The 20,994-nt window shown below is 35.2% G+C and overlaps 1 protein-coding gene across 9 annotated transcripts in view; it reads left to right on the top strand.

Annotated features, from left to right (window-relative positions):
* TMCC1 (transmembrane and coiled-coil domain family 1) overlaps positions 1–20,994 on the top strand; it is a 265,689-nt gene that overhangs the window by 183,101 nt on the left and 61,594 nt on the right. The window contains exon 1 of one of the 9 annotated variants that reach the window (XM_051982861.1): positions 9,765–10,105. The exons of 6 other annotated variants lie outside the window; for them this stretch is intronic. In XM_051982861.1, the coding sequence (XP_051838821.1) occupies positions 10,064–10,105 (42 nt within the window). In that variant the 5' untranslated portion in view covers positions 9,765–10,063. Of the gene's footprint in view, positions 1–9,764; positions 10,106–12,414; positions 17,304–20,994 lie in introns of those variants that run through there. 2 more of the 9 variants (XM_051982872.1, XM_051982856.1) reach the window with 2 other exon arrangements.

Below are 20,994 nucleotides of genomic sequence, written 5' to 3'. Positions count from 1 at the left end.
CCACTACTTTATATCTTAGCCAGTACATATGGCTTTGATAACCGTAGTTTGAGATCTGATATAGCTAGGCCCACCCTTCTTTGTGTTTTTTTCCATTGATTTTCTTGAAATTCTTGATATTTTATTTTTCCAGATGAATTTTATTATTTTTCTAATGTTATTGGATAATTTCTTCATAGTTTGATTGGTATGGCACTGAATAGTAGATTAATTTAGGTAGAATCATCATTTTTATTATATTAGCTCAGCCTACTCATGAACAATTGATATCTATTTATTTTGTACTTAGATTTTATTTATTTCTTTTGTTTTTGTTTTTGTTATACCTTTTTCTTAGTAATTAATAGAAAGGCTATTTAACCATATCACTGAAGTGCTTCACTCAAGATCTCCCCCGAGGCTGACTTTCACCCATTAAGAACCACTTGGACTTTGACCATTCAATCAGTTTTCTCCTACCACTTTCCATCTTGTCCACAAGAAGGACATTTGCTGTTATGTGCTTTATTAACATTCAGGTAAACTCTGTCTCCCCAGAGAAACAGCATATCATAGAGGAAAGAATTTTGAGGAACTAGGAAGATAGTAATTCAAATCCTAGCTCAAAAATGTCCTAGTTCTGTGAACCTATATTAGTCACTAACCATTCTTGACCTCATTTCTTCATCTAGAAAATGGAAAGATAGATTCAAAGACCTCTAGTGTTCCTTCTAGTGCTGGATCTATGATTCACTATTATAAGTAACACTGTCGAAATAAGGAAATAGAGTTAGTCTGATAAAACCTGTTCTTTATTAAGCCATGCTATTTCTTTTTATCACCAATGTTTCCGGTGTTTATTAGAAAGCTCTTTGGAATAATATTGTAAATTTTAAAAGAAATTTTTATACTCCTAGACTTAGAGTTTGTAGCCTCAACTAAAGTTCCTTTAAAAAAAATTGAGATAACATTTGCCTAAATATCTTGATACCTCTCCCATTTTCCTTCACTAACAGTGGCTCAGAATTCATGTCAACCATAGGGTGAAATTTGTTTGGGCATGATGATTTCAGTTCATTCATTTATTTATCTTGGGTTTCAGTTTCTAAGTAGAGTCATAAAGATTTAATGCTCTCTGGTCCAAGATCATCTTCAACTTGAAAAAGACAATAAAAGTAAAACAAGAATTTGAATAATTTCTTCTCTGTATCTATTATTATCATCACATCTTTTTTGAGCAATAGCAGGGGCAGGCCTATCCTACATACACATACGTGCTCAAATTCTAAGACAGAGTGGTTAACTTTATGAAATACCCATCACTTCTACTTGAGAGAGCAGTTCTTCATTGTTCTTTGGAATCAGGTAGAGAAGAGCAGTTACCCTTGTTGGTTTCTTGACTTTTTGAAGAATGAAATTATCATTTAGAATTTATTAGCTCCTTTGCTTTTTGGCAGAGAGAACTTCAGCAGAGATCCAGGTGAGAAAGAGAGGGAGGATGATATTCTTCTTTAAATTCCTTGCCTGCTTCTCATCTTCCTCTAAGCTTTTGGAACTCAACGCCATTCTTTTCCTGGGCGTCCACATCACTTTGTTTAGCCAAATCTATCTTCCTTTCTTACCATAATTGCTTCTCTTTGTTTTCCCCCAAATTTTATTCTTGAGAGCTTCCCATCCTTCTTGGACTGGCTTTTTCCCTTACAATTTTAGTCCCTGAATTCATACATATGCTTAGACTTTTTGCTCTCTTAAAAATCAAGAGTACATGTTATATTGTGCCTAACTCTCTTGTAGTAAAAATTCTAAGATAAAATGGCTCACTTCTTCCTCCATCCCTAGTTTACAAACTAGCTTTGTTGGTTAAATCAGTTTCAGAATAAGTCATCCTTGTTGCTTCCTTGACCTTTTGAAGGATGGAATTATCATTTAGAATTTATTAGTTGCTTTGCTTCTATCAGAAAGGGAGAGGGGGAGAAGAAGGAAGGGGGGAGAGAAGTGAAAGAAAGACAAGCTAGCATTTCCTCCCCTTCACCAGGACTTTAAATCATACTTCTCATAAACAGTATTTTTAAAACTACTGATTATGAAATTTTTATGAGCCTTTGTGCCTTTCCTAAAGAGAAACTAATCAGTGCTTTGTAGCATTTACTTCTCTAAAACTTAATCTGCAGGACAATATTGTTTTATACATGGAGCAGCTTGAGGCACAATATAAGTATGACCTGCTGGCAATGGAACTAAAATTAGAGCCCCTAGTCTCAGAATCACTACATGTCAGACTATCCAGCAGATAAAATTCAGCAAATTTTAAAATTTGTATAAAAGCATGTATGTAAATATATACACATATATTTATTAAATCCTTGCTCTAAGAATTTTTTTAAACTGAGAAGTTTTGACTTCTCAGTAATTTTTTAACAGAAGAAAAAAAGAAAAGGGACTTAGCTTTTGATATTATGACTTTTGTGCTCCATTATAATGTGTATGCTTTGTGTTATAATCATGGAGGAACAGATAGAGGCTAATACCCATAGGATCCAGTATGTTTGGTAACCCTGCCCTAGAGGCAAAGTATGACTGCTTTAGAAATTTCCCATTAGAATATCTGCTCTGAAAAGGTAACAGCGAATCTTAGAACCATTGTGAAGCTTTAGTTGGTATAGGCGAAACTACATAATGAAGTCTGCTGCTTTAGCTCCGTGGCATGATACCAATGAAGAAGCAGTTGGTGCCATTTTGAAGACGAACCTAGGAGAGAGGAGTGAACGAGTTAAGAAGGTGAAGGAAACAGCAGTAAAATGTTTCACAAGCCAGACACAGAAGGAGAAGATGACAGTAAGTTGAAGTATATCTGAATGTACAGTCTGCACACAATGTGAATGTTTAGAGCATTTATATTTTTATTCCAGTCCTTTCCATCACCAGACCAACAAATCTTCCTCAACATTTGCAGTGCCTCTGGTAATGCTGCTTGGTACTTGGAAACTTAAGTACTTTCATGACAGTGAAGACATGTCATTTTATATGTCATTCAGTGTTAATTTAACATGTAACAGGCAATACCAAATTCTAAATTTCTTTAGCATTCTTCTTTCCCTACCTTCTAACCAAAGTCATAGAAATACTATAGTTTAGCTGCTTAAATTAACCCTGTTTTCTTTTTAAGAAAACCTCATTTATAGATTAAAGTAGTATTATATTACAAGTAATAATAGTAGTAGTAAGTAATATAGTAAGTAAAATAGTAAGTAGAGTAGTAAGCAGATTGTATTTGGAAGTTATATCTATAGACTTTTCCATCTTTAATAATTATAACTATATAACATTGTCAGCTTTCTGGAGTATGCAAACATGTATTGACAGCATAGAGTGAGAAAAGAGAACAATAAATAAGTTTGACATTTTGAACATAGTGGTACTGGAGGATTGAGATTCAAACAAATTAAATCTATTCCTAAGCAATTTAAATTAACCTAAGAAATATAGCGTCTCTATTAAGCTGGTATGTTAATTGCAAAATGACTTTTAGCCTATCATCTCTTGATCAAAGGAAGGAAAGAATAAAGTCAAGGACATATATTAAAAGCTTACTATGTGGCAGCATTGTGTTAAGCTGAATGCTAAGGCTACAAGTAGAAATACTGAAACAATCTCTGTTCTCGAGCATCTGCTATTCTAATTGGATATGATGACATCTATTGGAAGGTTCAGCTGCAGATTGAAAGAAGTCATAAAGCAAGACTGGGCTCTCATCAGTGTAGTAGTAGATCAGAGATAATAAGGTCTAGTGAACCTTGCATGGCAAATGATAAGTCTTGGTATTCCTCTGTTTTACCAAAAGGACTTTTGTTGTGACGCCTTGACCATCTAAATGGTATGAGTGCCCATATCTGCCCTGAACTTAATTTTCCATAGAAGTTTATGGAAAACCATTGTATTGTTTATCAAAAGTAAGTAATATGGCATGCTGTTGTTTTTTGCGGGTTTTTCCCCATAGGGAAAATTACTGCTTAATTCTTGCAAATAGGATAATAGTTTTGATATTTTTTTAAAATAAAAAAATCAGTAAAACAGTTTATAACTGTATGAAAAACTACTTGAACCTTATAACTTTGACCCTGTTATTAAGTTTCCCCTTTCCCCTTCATAGTTTTCTTGGCTTTTTGGACTAGTGACCAAATACTTCAACTAATACAAGGAGACGTGCTACAGTAAACCACTGAACTGAGAAATGGATAATTAGGAAATCAAAATTTCTGCTGTGTCAAAAACAACATTTATATCCATATTTCCAAATGTTAACACTACTGTTACTATCAAGGACACTTAAATCTTTCTAATCACCAAGGTTCTTCACCTCTGGTCATCTTTAATCCCTTACTTCCCTTCATCTCACCTACCCAGACAAACAGTTGCCAGTCTTGTAGTCTCTGTTGCTATATCTATTTTATATGTTCCCTCCTTTATATGTCACCTCCCTCTTTTAATATATTCTTATGACTCCCTATTACTTCTAGAGGCAAATACAAACTTCTCTACATAACATTTAAATCTCTTTGCAGTTTTCTACTTTCCTAGCTTTTTTCTTGGCTATTACTTTGCTTTATGCTCCAAGTCTCAACCATATTTCTACATTTTTCCTGCATATGCAATTTTCCATTTTTAATCACTATGCTTGTGTATTGGTCATCCTCATGTTCTGGTTTTCCCCCACACCTCCTCCATGGAGTAAACGGCTTCCTTCATGACGTAGCATTGAGTATCGTGTTCTACATGAAATTTCTCCTGATATCCATAGCTATGATACATATTCTCCCCAAACTATCTATATTAATTTTGTATATTTTCTAAGTAAATATGTGTGTGTGCATGCTCGCACTATTTCCCTCAATAGGATATAAGTTCCTTGGGGGCAAGATCTCTTTTGCTTTTGCCTTTGTACGTTGTACTTTGTATGATGTGCCTGACAATTACTATTGAATGAGTCAACAAATCTAGTATCATGTATCTTTTGTCAGCCTTTATTATTACTTGGTGAAATGATATCTCTTGGTTCCTAAAGTATTTCTGTAGGTTTTGGTTGGCCTTCATATATTCTAAGTATATTTGTCAGACTTGGGCCTCCTTTTTATATGGAAATACTAGCTTTTCACTCTTACCCTTAGGATGATCCCTATCTTTAATCTCTTATGGTCTTACTTTGATATCCACCTAAATAAAGGAAATAACTTCTTTCTTATGTCAAAAATTTAATCTAATGAAGAGGCTAATGTAGAACTGTCTTTTATATTCCCAATAAATCTAAACTATTGTTATTGTCCTGTGAAATTTTCTGGGAAAACTACGACTTTCGATATAAAGGACAGAACAGAAATCACTTAATAAGAGGTGATTCTAAAAAGATCATGAAGAATGGAAGATGACTATGGGCTCTTGCATGAAGATCAGTAACATTAATTATCAGTTCTTTAGTATCTAAGCAAATCATTCATTTAGTTTACTGACAAGAAGCCTTGTATCTCTCCTGAGAGTCCTCGTTAGACATTTCTGTTCTGTTCTTTTTTTGTCCAAAGATCATTCTCCTTGGCAGAGAAAACAAGCAGAAGAAAGCCCTTCCTTTTCTTTTCTGTTCCTTCTACAACCAAGAGGATTCCTCTCCTTTCTATATTTTTCCTCTTTTCCCCAGTAAAAACTGTGGGTTTTCCTAGTACTGTTGGTACAAAACTCCTCAATGTGGTATTTCCAGAAATGACTTTATTGCCTTTGTTGTGTGTGCTTTTCACATTGAAGTTGGTTAGCTGAGTACCCTTTTCACTTACATTGGCCTTTCTAGCCAGTTCCCCTTTTTCTTCATAGTCACCTTGTCTCTCTCTCTGAGAAATCTTCATTTTGTTCTTGAGAGCGAGATGCAAACAGAGAGAGCCCTGAGCTTTGACCTCAGGAAGACCTGAGTCCAGATCCTATTTCATCCACTTAGCAGCTAGCGGGGGAAGCCCTGGCACATTCCTTAACAACTCCCAGCCTCTGGTTCCTCTTCTGTAAAATGAAGGGGCCGGATTCAGTACCTTCAAAGGCATTTTTCCTTTTTGTTGTTCTGTGACTATACGTCGCCAGGCAGACTTGCTCTGGAAGTAATGGCTCCAATGTTGTCATGACCATTTGCGTCTCTGTTAGGCATGGGACCTACTGTATGGCTATAGAGAGTCATGAAATGAAAGAGGTTCTGAGGTAGAAGGGGCCTCTGAGGCCATTTACTCCACCTTTGGTCATGCTTAATCCCTTACTCTCCTTCATCTCCCCTATCCATACCAACCAAGTGATCATCTAAGCCAGTGGTTTTGGTGTTCCCCGAGACCCTTTGAGGGTATCTTTGAGCTCAAAACTGTTTTCACAATAATACAAAGATGTTTTCATTTCTAATATGGTAAATATCAATAGATATAACTCATTTAAGTAAAAGCTAGTTGGGGACTTTTTTAAAAGCATAAAGAAACTAAAAAGGCTTAGGAACTACAGATCTGATGACTTAGAAAAATTCAGGAGATCAGCTCCCTAAAGGGGTCCATCAAGCCACAATGTGCCCCTGTCCATTTGGGTTTTTTACACTGAGGCTAATCATACTTTCTTCCATTTGATTCTTTCAAATACTACAGGACAGTTTTCATGTTTCCTTTAATTCTTTCCTTCTCTAGACTAAACACCTCTAGCTCCTGAACCAGTCCTTTTACTATCTCAGTCACCCTCTTCCTAGAAAGTTAAACTTTTATTAATGTATTCTTAGACAATACTGTTTTCTCCAGTTGCCAACTTTAATGTTGACTCAGCGAGCTGCTGATCTGCTAAAGCTCCTACTCATGCCTCACATAAATAATTATCTAGCCAGATACTACCATACTTCTATTAGTTGATTTCCAAACATGGTATCAGAGTCTACATTTACTCTTATCAAACATAGTCTTATTGAATCCAACCCATCTTTCTAGGATGATTGTGATTTTAATGATTTCAGATTTTGTCATCTACTGTTTCATCTCCCACCCCACCCCTGTCTCTCTCTTGTTTATATTATCCACAGATTTCATAAGCATACCACTCAAGGGGGCTAAATCAAATTTCTCCTTGTATTCTTAGCCCCTACCATGTGACTTATTAGTGCTACATATTTAGTGTATTAGGTTGAATTGGATTAAGTTTTATATCATGTGGGGCAGCCAGGTGGATAGAACAGCAGCCCTGAGTTCAAATTTGGCCTCAGACACTTAACATTTCCTGGCTGTGTAACCCTGGGCAAGTCACTTAACCCCAATTGCCTTAGCAAAAAAACAAAAAAAAAGCAAAAAAGAGTTTTGTATCATGTGACTTCCCCTCTAATTTTTCCATCTAATATACAGATTCCCCAAAGAGATAAGTTCTTTTTCTAGTTGACATATATTTTTAAGCATCCCCTATGTGCCTGGCACTGTGGTGGATAATAGTGATACAAATGTAAATAAAGAAATTTATGCTCTAAAAAATTATATCACCTTAGGTATTCATGTCACAATTTTAGTTTATTAAAGTATAATTATTTCACTATTAATTTCATCCTCAAAAGAAGTATTCATGTATGTATTCCATTAGTTTTTCTAATGTAACTAGACAGTTGATTCCTCAATTACTCTTACTAGTTCTGTATCAAGATACTTTTGATCTGTAGGCTGTATTTGAAGACTGTGTGTTCTTTGTTACTGTTTCCTTATCTGAAAATGAAAGAGTTGTACTAGAGCACCTCGGAGGTCACTTTCTGTTCCACGTTTATAATCTTGTCTCTTTTAGATCCAAGAGATCTAAGACCTCTAAGCTGCCTAAGTGAATATTCTCTTTGTATGCTCAGATCTCTGTTCTTCTATTGATTGAGATCTATTAGTATCTTACTCAGATTCAGAGTTTGTGGAGATAGCATGAAGATCATGTAGACTTACCCTTCCATCTTACAAAGGAGGACATAGTGATCAGAGAGATTTAGTATATTGTTCAAGATCACTTGCGCCAGGAAGTAACAGAAAGAGAATTTGAATTCAGATTCCTTAGAAATTCTCTGCTTTTACTTTTGAAAATTATGCCCTATGGACACTTTGAGAGATTTTAAGGATGCTAGATTGGGATTTATAAAACCCAGGGTCTAAAGTGACTACAACTCACCAGATACCTGGGCAAATCCTTCAGTCTCTATAGATAGTTACCTAATCTGTCACCTAAGAGAATTAGCCCTATTTATCTCTAAGGTCCTTATCAACTTTTTATGCTTCAGTCAAAACTTGACAAAGGGCTAGGGAGTGGCTTATTCACAATTACTCTGAAATAATCACAGTCCATTCTTCCTATAAGTCAAATTTAGGTCTTTTGGAAACTTAGTGTCTTACCCATTGGTGTGAGTTATGGAAAGAACAACGATTTGAGAGAGTAAAACAAGATGTCTCGTTCATTCATCCAGTGTTACGCTTATTGTTTTAATCCCTAGAGCAGTAACTCTTATTTCCTATTAATTCTATTAAATGTACTGCCACTATATATGGTGGCATATGTGTAATCCCAGAAACCAGTAATCTTGGGGCTGATGGATTTCTTGAGCTTGGGAGTTCTGAGCTGCAGCGGGCTCTACCAATCAGGTGTTTTCACTAAGCTTCGTGTCAGTGTGGTGAGCCCTGCGGAATGGGAGACCATTGGGTTGCCAGGAGCAGGTGAACCAACTCAGGGTAGAAATGGAACCAGTCAATACTCCCTGAACAATGGGGAGATCAGACCTGTGCATTGTCCCTGCACTTCTGGACTGAGTGAGATGGGAAAACCTAGTTTAAAACAAACAAACAAACAAACAAGGAAATCTCTTTTTCTGTCTAGGTATAAACTTGGTAAAAGTAGTCATCAGTTTTATGATTTTTGACAAATCACTCAAGCTCTCTCAACCTCACTTTTTCCATCTGTAAAATGGGGGTAATAATAGCCCTACCTCTGAATGAGCCAAAATTTCTAAAGCACTTTACAAACTTTAAAAGCTCTATGCGAATGCTATGAGTAATATTATAGATTCTAACCAGCCCTATGTTCAATTCAGGAAACATTTATTAGGTGCCCACTATGTGCCAGGCACTGTGTTAAATCCTGGAGATACAAAAAGAAGGCAAAAGAAAATCCCTGACCTCAAGGTACTCATAATTGAATATTCTTTTAGCTAATGCCTACTCTTTGAGGGTTTCTTACTGACTTTTTGTTGATTATGTTGCCTTATTTGACATAATGGCAACTTTTAAATTGTCATTTTGTGTTCTCATTCTTCTATTGCTGTTTCCTGGTGAAAATTAATTTTTTCAGTACAATCAACTCATTTCTTAGCCCAAATTAGAACTTGAATGATATCAAAGAAACCAGAAAGCCAGAGGAATATATTTTTTATTCTTTTTTCTGTTCCCTCCCTCCCTCCAGCCTCACACAGCTGGTAAGTATTAAGTGTCTGAGGGTGGATTTGAACTCAGATCCTCCAGACTTGAGGACTGGTGCTCTGTCTACTGTGTCATATAGCTGACCTAAGAATATGTTTTTGTTTTAAAAACATGGACACAGGTAGAAAGAATTTTCTTAAGAAAATGCTTAATCTCAAATCCCAATCAGGATTCTGTTTAATTGATTTTTAAAAAGATTAAATAGTTGACTCTTTGTCAAGAGACACTGCATTGATTCTTTGTTACTGATTACTCCAAAAAAGACTCAGAAAAAGCTTTTGAGCCACCTACTTTCCCTGAATCTCCTCCTAACTATTTGAGTTTAAAATAATATCAGTGATCTTGCTTAACTGGGTTTAAGATTGTTGCATGTGACAACACGGTCTCTTGTTTTGGAATGGCCATTACTTTCTAGAACAGCCACTCTGTGCTCCTGCCAATGTGCCCTGGGTTCCCTTGCTTCATATTACATTGATACTGCTTTGTCAGGGTAGAATTCAGCTTCCCAGAGCCGGAGTCAGTCTCTGCTGACCTCCCGTCACAGTACAGCATGTTCAAATCCCAGAGAAGCCAGAAGGTTCTTCGGCACATTCCTCCTCTCAAGCATGGAATCCTCACTTTCCTCGGAAACCGTATGTTGTGTCTGTGTGTGTATCTGTTCTCTGATCTTCTTCCACTCCTATAGCTCTGTAGTGACGTGGGGGCGGCCTGGTAGACGGGTCCTAGGAGCCGAGGAGCCGAACCTCGGCGTTTGTTGGCAGGGAGCAGCTCTGGGCTAGTGCCTTTGCTATTTTGAATTGTTTTCCTTTTCGTTTTGTTTGGGATCTCTGTTGCTGTTGTTGCTTTTGAGAGACTGTGGTAACTAGGAAATGAAGAAGTATGTGCTTTTTTTTTTTTTTTTTTTTTTTTTACTCCTGGTTGATCCTTTCCCCATCCATATTTTCTGCAGACTGCACGGTCACTGTCAGATCACACTCACTTCTCTCTCCTTTGATGGACTGTTTAGATACTAGAGAAATGTTGGTCTGTGGGTGGAGTTACTGAAAGACCATAGCTCATCAGGCTGCTGGCCCCACTAAGTATTGGGTCTGAAAAAGTTTGCCTTCAACTGCTTGAGAAGTACTTGGGTACCTTTTAAAGAGAGCAGGCAGGCATGACAAAGAGATCCTTGGATTGGAGCTGTTTGAAAGAATATTTCTCATTTTAAAAAAAAAAGCTTTTGTCTCTTAATTCCTCATTAAGAATTTTCCTTGGAAACACTTTTTAAAAATGTATTTTACAAGGACCTGAAGCCAGGTTGATTTCTAAAGTAAAATATGCACACAGCAGTGCCGAGCGTGGTGTTAGATGTCAGTGGAACGGGTTCCTGCAATGCAACTGGCATATTTATTCATCAGTTATTGAACAGGAAAGGAGCTCTCCTACTTGGCAGGAATTGGTACAAATCCGGCTCTGTCTGTGCCAGTGCACAGATAATCGGCTCACCTCGCCCTTGCTCTTTTTCTTATGTTTTAATTTGAACATAGTCTTTAAAAAGTTATTTATTGAATTATTACAGGGTATTTTTCTAAATCTCAGGTGCTGATTGTCCTAAAGCTTAGTAGAGACTGAACACTCTTTGCCTGTTCCTTATTCCTGATGGTAAAAATGTTACTGCTGTTGAACAGTTTGATTTGGATTTGTCATATGGATCTTTCCCCACAGAATTTAATATACATTCTTTTTGCCTAACCTTTTTAATGTCAGCCCTGTTGGCAACTTCCCTTTTCTCTCCCCATAATTCTGGGCTCTTTGCAGAGCCTCTCCCTCTCCTGTTCTTTGTTTGTTCTTAGACTCTGTACATCTTTGTTTGTTCTGGGGTTATAAAAGGTCAGTTCACTAACCACATGTTTTGGGGGCATCACAGCCAGGCATGTTTCATAGAAAATCCCTAGGAAAAAAAGGAACAGTAAAAACCTTAACTTTGCCTTCTTCCTCCTTTATTAGCCTAAGAGAAAAAGGAAATGGGCACAAAGAACATTTAAATAGATTTTAGCTATTTAAGGTAGGTTGATTTTCTTTTAAGTTGCTTTAGCAATTCAGAAGGATAGTTAAGTGTAAAAAAATTTTAATGCCAGAAAATAGAATTATCCCTGTTGTTTTTAGGTTTGGATTTAATTGGATCCCAATAAATACTTGTGTATCTTTCTCTATTCACACTCTCTGTGGACTTTAATTATAATTTCAATTTTAAAAATATCAATAGAGCCACTGTTAGAGATGTCCTAGAAGAGATTCTAAATGGCAGGATACCCATTAGATTTTGAGGTCTTCCAGATATTTCTTTGTAGATATCATTTATACAAATTGCACAAATCCCCAGAATTTCGGAGCCCTTCTCCTAAATAAGATTTACAACTACTCAGAAATTCAAAGCTCAACATTCCACACAGGAAAACAAGTTGATAAGGAAATCTAATTGTTCAGGCTGTGATCCAGAGTTGGATGAATAGCCCATTGAGCTGAATTTCTCTTTGGGGCAGATGCTATAAATCAAAGGTTCCCAATCTTGTTTTGTGTCATGGTTTGGAACAATCTGATGAAAGAAGCCTGTGGAATAATGCTTTTAAATGTATAAAATAAAATATGTAGGATCAGAAAAGAAAACAAATTGAAATAAAGATGTAATTTTTTTTTCCTCATTCAAGTTCATGGATCATTTGGCATATAATATAACCATGGATCCCTTTGTTGTGGACCCAAACCATGTTGTTAAAAATCCTGCTAAGATATACTGTGAACTGGGCCCCAAACTGAATATGCAGAATAGCAGCATAAGTTGGATTGCATTTAGGATTGGGCTGTGTTTTCAGTAAGTAACGAACTTCTCTCTTAAAATAAAAAAAAGTCTTTTATAGGGCTGAAGTCGTGGGGAGGGAGGGAGGGTGGGGAGGGTAAGACAGTCAGGGTTAAGTGACTTGCTTAGAGTCACATAGCTAGTGTCTAGTGCTAGATTTGACCTGCATCTTCCTGACTCCAATGATCTATCCACTGTACCGCCTAGCTGCATTTTGCTATATTTTGTGGGGGAGTACCCATCTTTTTACATGATTGTTTTTACCATATTGCTTTATTGTGTAATATCATAATATCCAAAGAATAAAGTATAAAATTTGTGTAGCCCTCAAAAGAGCAAGAGAGAAACATTGAGGAAGATAAGTTGTCTGCAGCTTACTGCCAACAGTAGCTTATACACAAGGAACAGTGTAAAAAGGAGTAGCTGAAGAGAAGAGTGATTTGAGAAGTAGATGGAATGGCAGGAATGGCCCTTGGGCTACATTGTCTTGTACAGGGTACTCACAGCTCTGGAGGAAAAGCCCTCGTTGGAGAGTGTGTGCCAGTGGAAGACCATGATCAGTTACCCAGGATGTGAAGGTACATAGGTTGCAGTCTGAGCTGTTACTAATAATGACAGGTAAGACTATATAGCCCTTTAGAGTTTGCAAAGTGCTCTGCCCTACAGTATGTCATTTGATCCAACTGTAGTATCTACATTAACAAGACCACATCCCTTGGATTCTTCCATTCTCTTCACCTCTAGATCCAGTCAATTGTCAAGTTTTGTTGATTGTATTGCTACAACCTCTCTCTGATTCTTTCACATCATATAGTTGTCACCTTAGGTCAGACTCTTCCTTCTTCAATCTCTTGGAGAAAAGCCCTTTGACTCATCTCTTTGGATCAGGCAGCTCCAGAGATAAGGGACTTTGGCTCCCACTTGAGAGACCAGTTCTCTTGAGTACTGTCTGGATTCTTGTCTTGTCCTGCTGAAATTTTGTTTAATATTGTTAAATATTGTTTAATAAAAAAGATACTTCATTTCTTGAAAATCTTTGCTCTCTAGGTGTTTTCTTGGGCTCTTACTGTTTCATAAAGGAACTTTACTGTATAAATTTTCTTCTGAAATATAGTGTTGCCTTGGAGTTTTAAGGCGAAAACATGGCACATGATACCTGTTTGACTCAAGGCAAGTCACTTCATCTCTTAGTGACCTGGACTGGTGGCATAAAAACTGAAGTAAAAAAAGATTCCTGAAAGCTGCATATTGACTTAGAAATCAACATATTAATATTATTTTTATATATTTTGTTTAATGTTTCCCATCTTCTAAGTTCAAATTTGGCCTCAGACACTAATTATTTGACCCTGCCCAAGTCACGCAATCCTGTTTCCTTATTTGCAAAATGAGCTAGAGAAAGAAATGGCAAACCACTTTAGTGTCTTTGCCAAGAAAATTCAAATGGGGTCATGGAGAGTTGGAATGACTAAAAATGGCTGTATAACAAAGACTAGGTATACTATTCAAGTACTTGGGAATAACGTTCTCTACTACATAGGACTCAGATGCTCTTTAACTAATCTGACTAGGATTTGAAAGAGATTACACTTAAAAAAAAAAAAAAGAACAAATACCAATTTGTTCTATTTTTGCTTACTTTAGATCGAATTGCATATGATTAATTAAGTATAGTTTAGTGTTAATAAATGTTTTTTAAACTGAATTTAAAGTAAAATTAGAAGTATCCCAATGCTCTATCAAGTACGAAATCTTGAAATTGACATAAGCACTACTCCTCTTAGAAGTGAATGGGGATACCCTAACTCACTGAGACCAGTACTAAAAAAGGAAGTCTGCTATTATATAAAAACTATAAGCCAATTAAAAAATATTATTGCTCTTGACATTGGCCAGAAATAACGAAAAGATTGCTAAATCTTAGAAGAATAGATTTACCAAAAATGCTACTAGCTAAATTTAAAAAAAAAAAAAAAAAAAAAAGGAAGACCAAAATATGAGAAACCAAAAGCCTTCTTTCTTCAAGCTTTCTAATTGATCTTCCTCAAGTACAGATAGCATAGTCCTTTACACATACAATGGTCGCCTAATAAATGCTAGTTGCCTTAGGAACTGACCAGCCTTCAAAAAATTTAACTTTACTAAAGCCCTTCAACTAATCTAAGATTAGCTATATATTTGTGTATTATTTTTATTTACTTAATCTTACAGTCTGAGTTTCAGTTTAAAATCTAAGCCTGTAGTTGTACTTAAATGTTAAGAATTATGCCTGGGTGTAAGGGCAGGTCAGTTCTCCGAGAGTCTCCACAGCTGTGGATTGTGACTCTTGAGGGAGTTGGGGAGGCCTTTACTGACACAGATGTTGCTTGTGGACTAGAATGAAGAAAGAGGAGAGAGGTCAGAGAAAAGCAAATGCCTCTCAATCTCCTCCTATCATCATCATCTGCTCACGAAAAGAGATAACAATTCCAGTTACTGGTGTCTCGATTCTGGAAACCACATAATAAATTATTTCCTTATCTGTATTCTTATTTAATTTTTCTACTTTACATAGCATTATATATGTATTATATGCATGTGTTTACATATGTGTGTATATGTATATCCATAGAGAGAAATGGATTTCCTAAGGATAACCAGGATATTGAAATAATAATAATAATATTTTAACTTAGACTTTTCTTCAAAGAAAATTAAAATATATTTTACATACTTTGTTTTATTCCTTTGAATCAGTTAACAAGGATTTATTAAGTGCCTACTGTGTACCAGATACTGTGCTACGCTTTGAGAAAATAAAGAAAAATGAACTGGTCGTTGGCCTCAAGAAAATGATAGCTATCTTTAAGTATAGCTTACTGCTACATTCTGAAGTTTATAAAGAAAGGGAAAAGAGAAGAGAAGGCCTCTGCAGCTTGATCAGACAGACTAAATAAGAAGGGATTTATTTAATTGTTATAATCTGTAGGAAAACAGAATTCTTAATAGCTAAAATAAACAAATTCAATTTAACAATATCTTCTCTTCAATTCTGAACTTCACCCTCCAAAAAAAAAAAAAAAAAAAAAAAAAAAAAAAAAAAAAAAGAAAGAAACCTGAAAAGATGCCATCAGTTGATGTTGGAAAAATCTATTTGTTGGGACTGTTAAACAGTAAGGGTTTGGGGCTTTTGTTTTAGTTTTCCTTTTAAAAAAAAAAAAAAACCTGTTATTTCAACTAACATGAACTTTGATAAGTGGCATAAAGATCACTTGATATCAATTAGATTAAGTTGTTATCTGGGTGCAAAGTTTTGATTTTGTCAAAAGGCTTTTCACATGGAATACTATTCTTGGAATTGGATGAAATATTATTCTTGGGATCAGAACCTGTTTTACAGCGTAATTTTTATTTTTAAAAAAACATTCACAAAGTTGATTTTTGCCATACTGTTATTATTGTGGAATGGGAGGATGAGGACAGGGAAATATTTTTCCTAATATTACCTAAAAGACTGAAGAAATCAGAAAAAGAATAAGAAAAGTTTGATTGTTAACTTTTTATACAATACTAGGAATGTAGAGTTTATAAAGTGTACTTGGCTTTTTTCCCTTCTTTTTTATGTAAATCTTTTCCTTCTTCTGAATCTAATTTGCTTGATATCAAGCAAATTATATAATGATACTGTAAATTTCTTTTTGTTCTTCTAGAATTTAACATTAACCATACCTAAATATGGTCTAGCTAATGTTATTAACATCATCTCATATTTCAGTTAGTATAAGTTCTACCATAATAAAGAGCTTCAGTGTTATTTTCAAAGCCTTAGTCTCAATACTTTAAGGCTCTTTTTATTTGTTGCTGATTTTTCTGACTGAACAAAAGTTCAAGATTTGCTCATTAATCTAGCAAATTCATTAAGTTAAACCAAATACACATTATAGTGGAATGAGCACTAGCTTTGGAGTAAGCTGTTGACTTCACTGCTATATCTGTGAGAATTAGTCTTATCCAAGCCTCCTACAGTGAAGACAGTTGGGTTAAATGATATATAAGGTCCCTTACAGTTCCCCTTTTCATCCTGTACCTTTATAGGGTCTTTTGGGCAGGAGGAAGGAGACTTTGGTATAACCTGTAGAAACTTACCTTTTCCTGAGAAACTGAAATAGTTTTGTAATGAATGTGCTTGTGATACACTGGGACAGTACTGTATCCCTACATGACCCCTCCCTCACCCCCAACACATATCAATAAGGAGCTCGAGAACATTTCAAGATTACAGGCCTATAATCGAACATATTTATAGACCCAGTGAGGGCAAAAACATGTTTTTGCTGTGCTGTGATTTATTTATTCCTTCTATCATTAGATTCTATGGCACCGTGTTAAGTAGATCAAGGATTCAGAAGTTCTACATTGACCTCATGTACCACAAGGTCTATGACTTTGGGCAAGTCATTTAATCTCTGCTTGCCTCAGTTTCCTCATCTGTAAAATAAAGATGGCACTACCACTTTCCTCACAGAGTTGTTGTTAGGATAAAATGAGAATATTTGCTTTGCAAATCTTAAAGCACTATATATGTTAATTATCATCACCATGTCCATCTCTTATTTGCTTGGTTAACTACCTTCCCCTTTATTAACAACGAAAATAGCCTTATCCAGTATTCTGTTACTGCTTTCAGTGATCTCATTTTTCACCTGGATTCCAGCAGGACCATAGAAATTTGGACTTTGCCATTGGCTTTTATATTCAGTGTTTAGTAATCACCTGCATTTAATGACCTTATTGAATGCTGATAAGAACTCTTCTTAAATCACCTTTCTGGTCAGAAACTCGGTACAAGATTCAGAGGTGGAAGATTCAAAATAATCATAGATTTACTGATTTCCGGGCTGGATTGTATTTCAAAAGTTCCTAGGATGTTAACTAGAATGGGTCTTAAGGCCCATTTAGCCCAGTCCCCTTATTTTCCAGATGAAGCCGAAGCCCAAGGAGGTGGTGATTTGGCCAAGCTCAGACTGACAGTAAGTGTCAACTATAATTTGAGCCTTGGTCCTCTGATTTGTAATCTAGTCAATAGTAGTTAGTAGAGTAGTATTAATATTACTATTAGTAGGTTAAACAGAGCTTGGGTATCACTTCATCCCATGAAGCAAGTAGTCTTAATCATATTATCATTTTCAGGGTCTTTTTAAATGGATCATTCTAAGAAAATCATGTGTTTAATCATGCTGTTATATGGTATTAAGCAAATAATAGTATTGAAGGTTTTCAGGTCTTTTAAATAACCATTTCAATGATAAAAAAAATAGTAATTGTTTCTTCCTGATATTTTTTTATTTTTATTGTTGCAGAGCATTACATTGTTGCTGGATAGTCCAAATGCTTCCAATTTATTATGGTAACAAAAGAAATGCCTTTTAATTTGGTCTTCCTGTTCTAGATAGATGCTAGTAGGCATAGGTTTTATTTCTTTTAATACAGTACCTAAATTCATTGTACAAATTGTTAGCAGTCAGAACCTTAAGCAAGAAGATATTTTATAAAATCTCTTGATTTCCCCATCCCAAAAAAGAAAACTATTCTTCCTATACTACACAGAAGTGAAGAAAATTTAAAAAAAAATGTGCTTAAAGTACTTGTCTTATAGATCTGGGTAGTCACTATTATGAATATTAATTCACTTCTCTCTTATGATATTAATTTGTGGAAACTAAGAAAAGTTCATTCAAGTTTTTAAAGTCAGCTTATTCTAAGAGGGAAACATGAAAAATGCTCTGCAATCAGATCTAATGATTACAGCCGTCTAAGTTTGCAAAATTAAATTGAAAAATATTTACTGAGTCCCATTCACGACTCTTTTAGGTTTACAAGAATCATGTGCTTGTAATCACTAAAACAAGGAGAGATATAAGTCAATGTGATTATCAAAAGAGGAAACTAGCTTATAAGAGCCATAGTTTGTGTGTTAAAATAATCATGCAATAGTTGTTTTTTTGTTTTGTTTTGTTTTGTTTTTTTTTAAGTAAGGTTTAATTCCTCAGGGAAATAGCTATGCTTTTCTATGCTGGAACTGAGCTGGAATAGGGAAAGGGCTTGTGAGAATGGGGGGTAGTGTAGTTTTCAATTCTCTGTTAATATCTCTTTGGATATTGACCTGATAGAAAGTGCTGGACTGTGAGCAGGAAACAGCTGGATAATGGGCTGTGTAGCCAGTCATTGACATCAACAAAACTTGGTACCCTCTTACAAACGGGGTCGTTAATTCAGCTCCTCTGGGTACCAAGTTCTGACTTCCATTTGCAGCATTGCCCTTTTCCTTGCTCTGCTTTCCACTGCACTTGGATGTTGTTCTCCATCTATCAGTCTCTTTATACACGTGTGTGTATGTATATTTAAAATCAGTGTATGTATGTACAGATATTGATGACACTGCTCATTCTTTGGACTGAATTCCCTCTCTTGATTACCATATCCTGGCCTCACTTTCTCATTGTACTTTTTACCTTTTCATGCAATAGTTATTTTAAAAAAAAAAAACCAGACCAAATAAAAAAATTCAAAGAGTTATTTTTGAGATAATAGCAGACCTTGCTGGACTTGAAATCATTTAACCTTGGGCAAGTCACTTAACCTGAACCTGTTTTCTTCTCTGTAGAATGTGAATAGAAATACCTGTGGCACCTGCCTTACAAGGTCCTTTTGAAGTGCAAATGAGATAATATGGTAAAAAAAATTTTAACCTTAAAGAATTTATATAATTGTCACTTACTATTAGACAAATTTTATAAGAGAATTCCCTAAATAGTAGATGATAAAGCAGGATCTTGTTCATTGTGGGATTACATTCTCTTCCTTCCTGTCTTCCCAACACCTTTAGTAGATATTTGAATTAACCTACTAATAGTAATATTAATACTAACTACTAATAAGTTGCCATATATAGGTCATGGTATTTCAGATATCTTTAGGAGGATGCAATATGTATATTTTTCCAGTTGACTTCCCTTTCCCTCTCTTGCCTTTCTTCCCTACTCATCTACCCATCTCATCATTACTTTGGGAGTTCATTGTTAGGAAAACCTTTTTCATCATTCTCCAATATTGCATCAGTCTTGATACTATACCTCATCATACCTCTTAGGCTTTATGATTGGAAGGTGGAGTCATGAAGTCCAAAACCCCCTTTTAAGCAGGAGGGCATACTTCTCATATCTCATCTGACTTTATATTTCTTTGGGACATAGCCATCCATCCATTGTTAAGTGCCTTCTGCTATAAGCCTCAATCCTCAGCTTCTGGGAGTATTATCTTCTCCTGTAAAATTATAACTTCCTTCAGTTCAGGGACTGGTTTTCTTTGTTGATATTTATATACCTCAATCCTCAGCTTCTGGGAGTATTATCTTCTCCTGTAAAATTATAACTTCCTTCAGTTCAGGGACTGGTTTTCTTTGTTGATATTTATATACCCAGCATCTGACATATTGTTTATTGACTATTGATTGCCTGATGCAATTCTCATTCATTTTGCAACATTCTATTCTCATTATATGCTCCCTCCTACCACATACACCTTTTATTCTTTGAATAAACACTGAAAACTAAGGTAGAGGGATGCTAATTTCCTATATTGGCTGTTTTGGAATGGAATTGTTAATCCCAGCAGAAATCATTATATTTTCTTCTTTCTCTTTTTTTTTTATCCTGAGAAACAGTACTATCTTAGATTTTTATGTCTCTATGTCATTTTTACTAATTCTGAAGTGTTTTATTAGTTTTCAAAATAGCATTTATGCTGATTTGATTCTATAGAGACATAGAATACTAATAGAAATATTACAGAAGTCATCTGATTGTTAGTTAAAACTCTAAATTTTAAAGTTTTTAACTTAAGTAAAAACCATTTTTCAGCTTTTTACTTTGTGTCTCTCTGTTTAGACTATTCCACTTATCTTTCTTGTCTTGGCTTATATTAGGTTTTTGTTTTGGAGTTGTTTTTTTTTTTTTTAATTCAGACTGGTTATGTATTTCTCCCTAAAGGGATGTTATCTCACTTTTGAAAATTAGGAACTATACAAATTAAGCCAATTAAATTTTAAGCTAGTTTAATGTTTCAAATTATTTGTAACCATTTTCATATTTTTTCTCTTTTTAAAAAAAATTACTGCTTTAGGGAAACTAACATATTTTACTATTTTACTGAAATTTTGGTTTAATCAAGCATTTTTATTTTTTTGGTAAGAGAAGAGCCAGACTACAGGCACACTTATCTAGTAACCTAATACCATAGCCAGATTCTTTATCAGGGCTCAGTACTAATAATCAAAGTGTAATCTATTAAGGTTACAGAAAGCCAAATTCTTGTGAATCAAAATTGAGGGAGAGGGAGGGGGAGAGGGAAAAGAGAATGAGTGAAAGGGATGTGAGTATAAAATAGTAAAGAATCAATGAGGCATTTCAGTCAAATGGGGAATTTTGAAATATGTTCTGACAGATAAAATATTAAAGGACAATTGATTACAAGTCCAGCAGGTATCCTCTGTTGTTCCGCCTGGAAGTAGCAAAGTTTTCATGGAAAAAAAATATTTTCTTTGTCCTTCATGAGTATGTAGGCAATGCATAGTTCTTTGCTCTAATATCAAACACTCTAGAAGCACAATAAAAAAATCTAGATTCCACAAGACTTAACTGAGAAATAAATAGATGTTAATGT

This window comes from Antechinus flavipes, chromosome 1, assembly GCF_016432865.1.
Source record: "Antechinus flavipes isolate AdamAnt ecotype Samford, QLD, Australia chromosome 1, AdamAnt_v2, whole genome shotgun sequence".
In the NCBI taxonomy this organism is placed as follows: Eukaryota; Metazoa; Chordata; class Mammalia; order Dasyuromorphia; family Dasyuridae; genus Antechinus; species Antechinus flavipes.
Note: the sequence above shows the minus strand (reverse complement) of the source record. Positions and strands in the feature narration are given on the sequence as shown.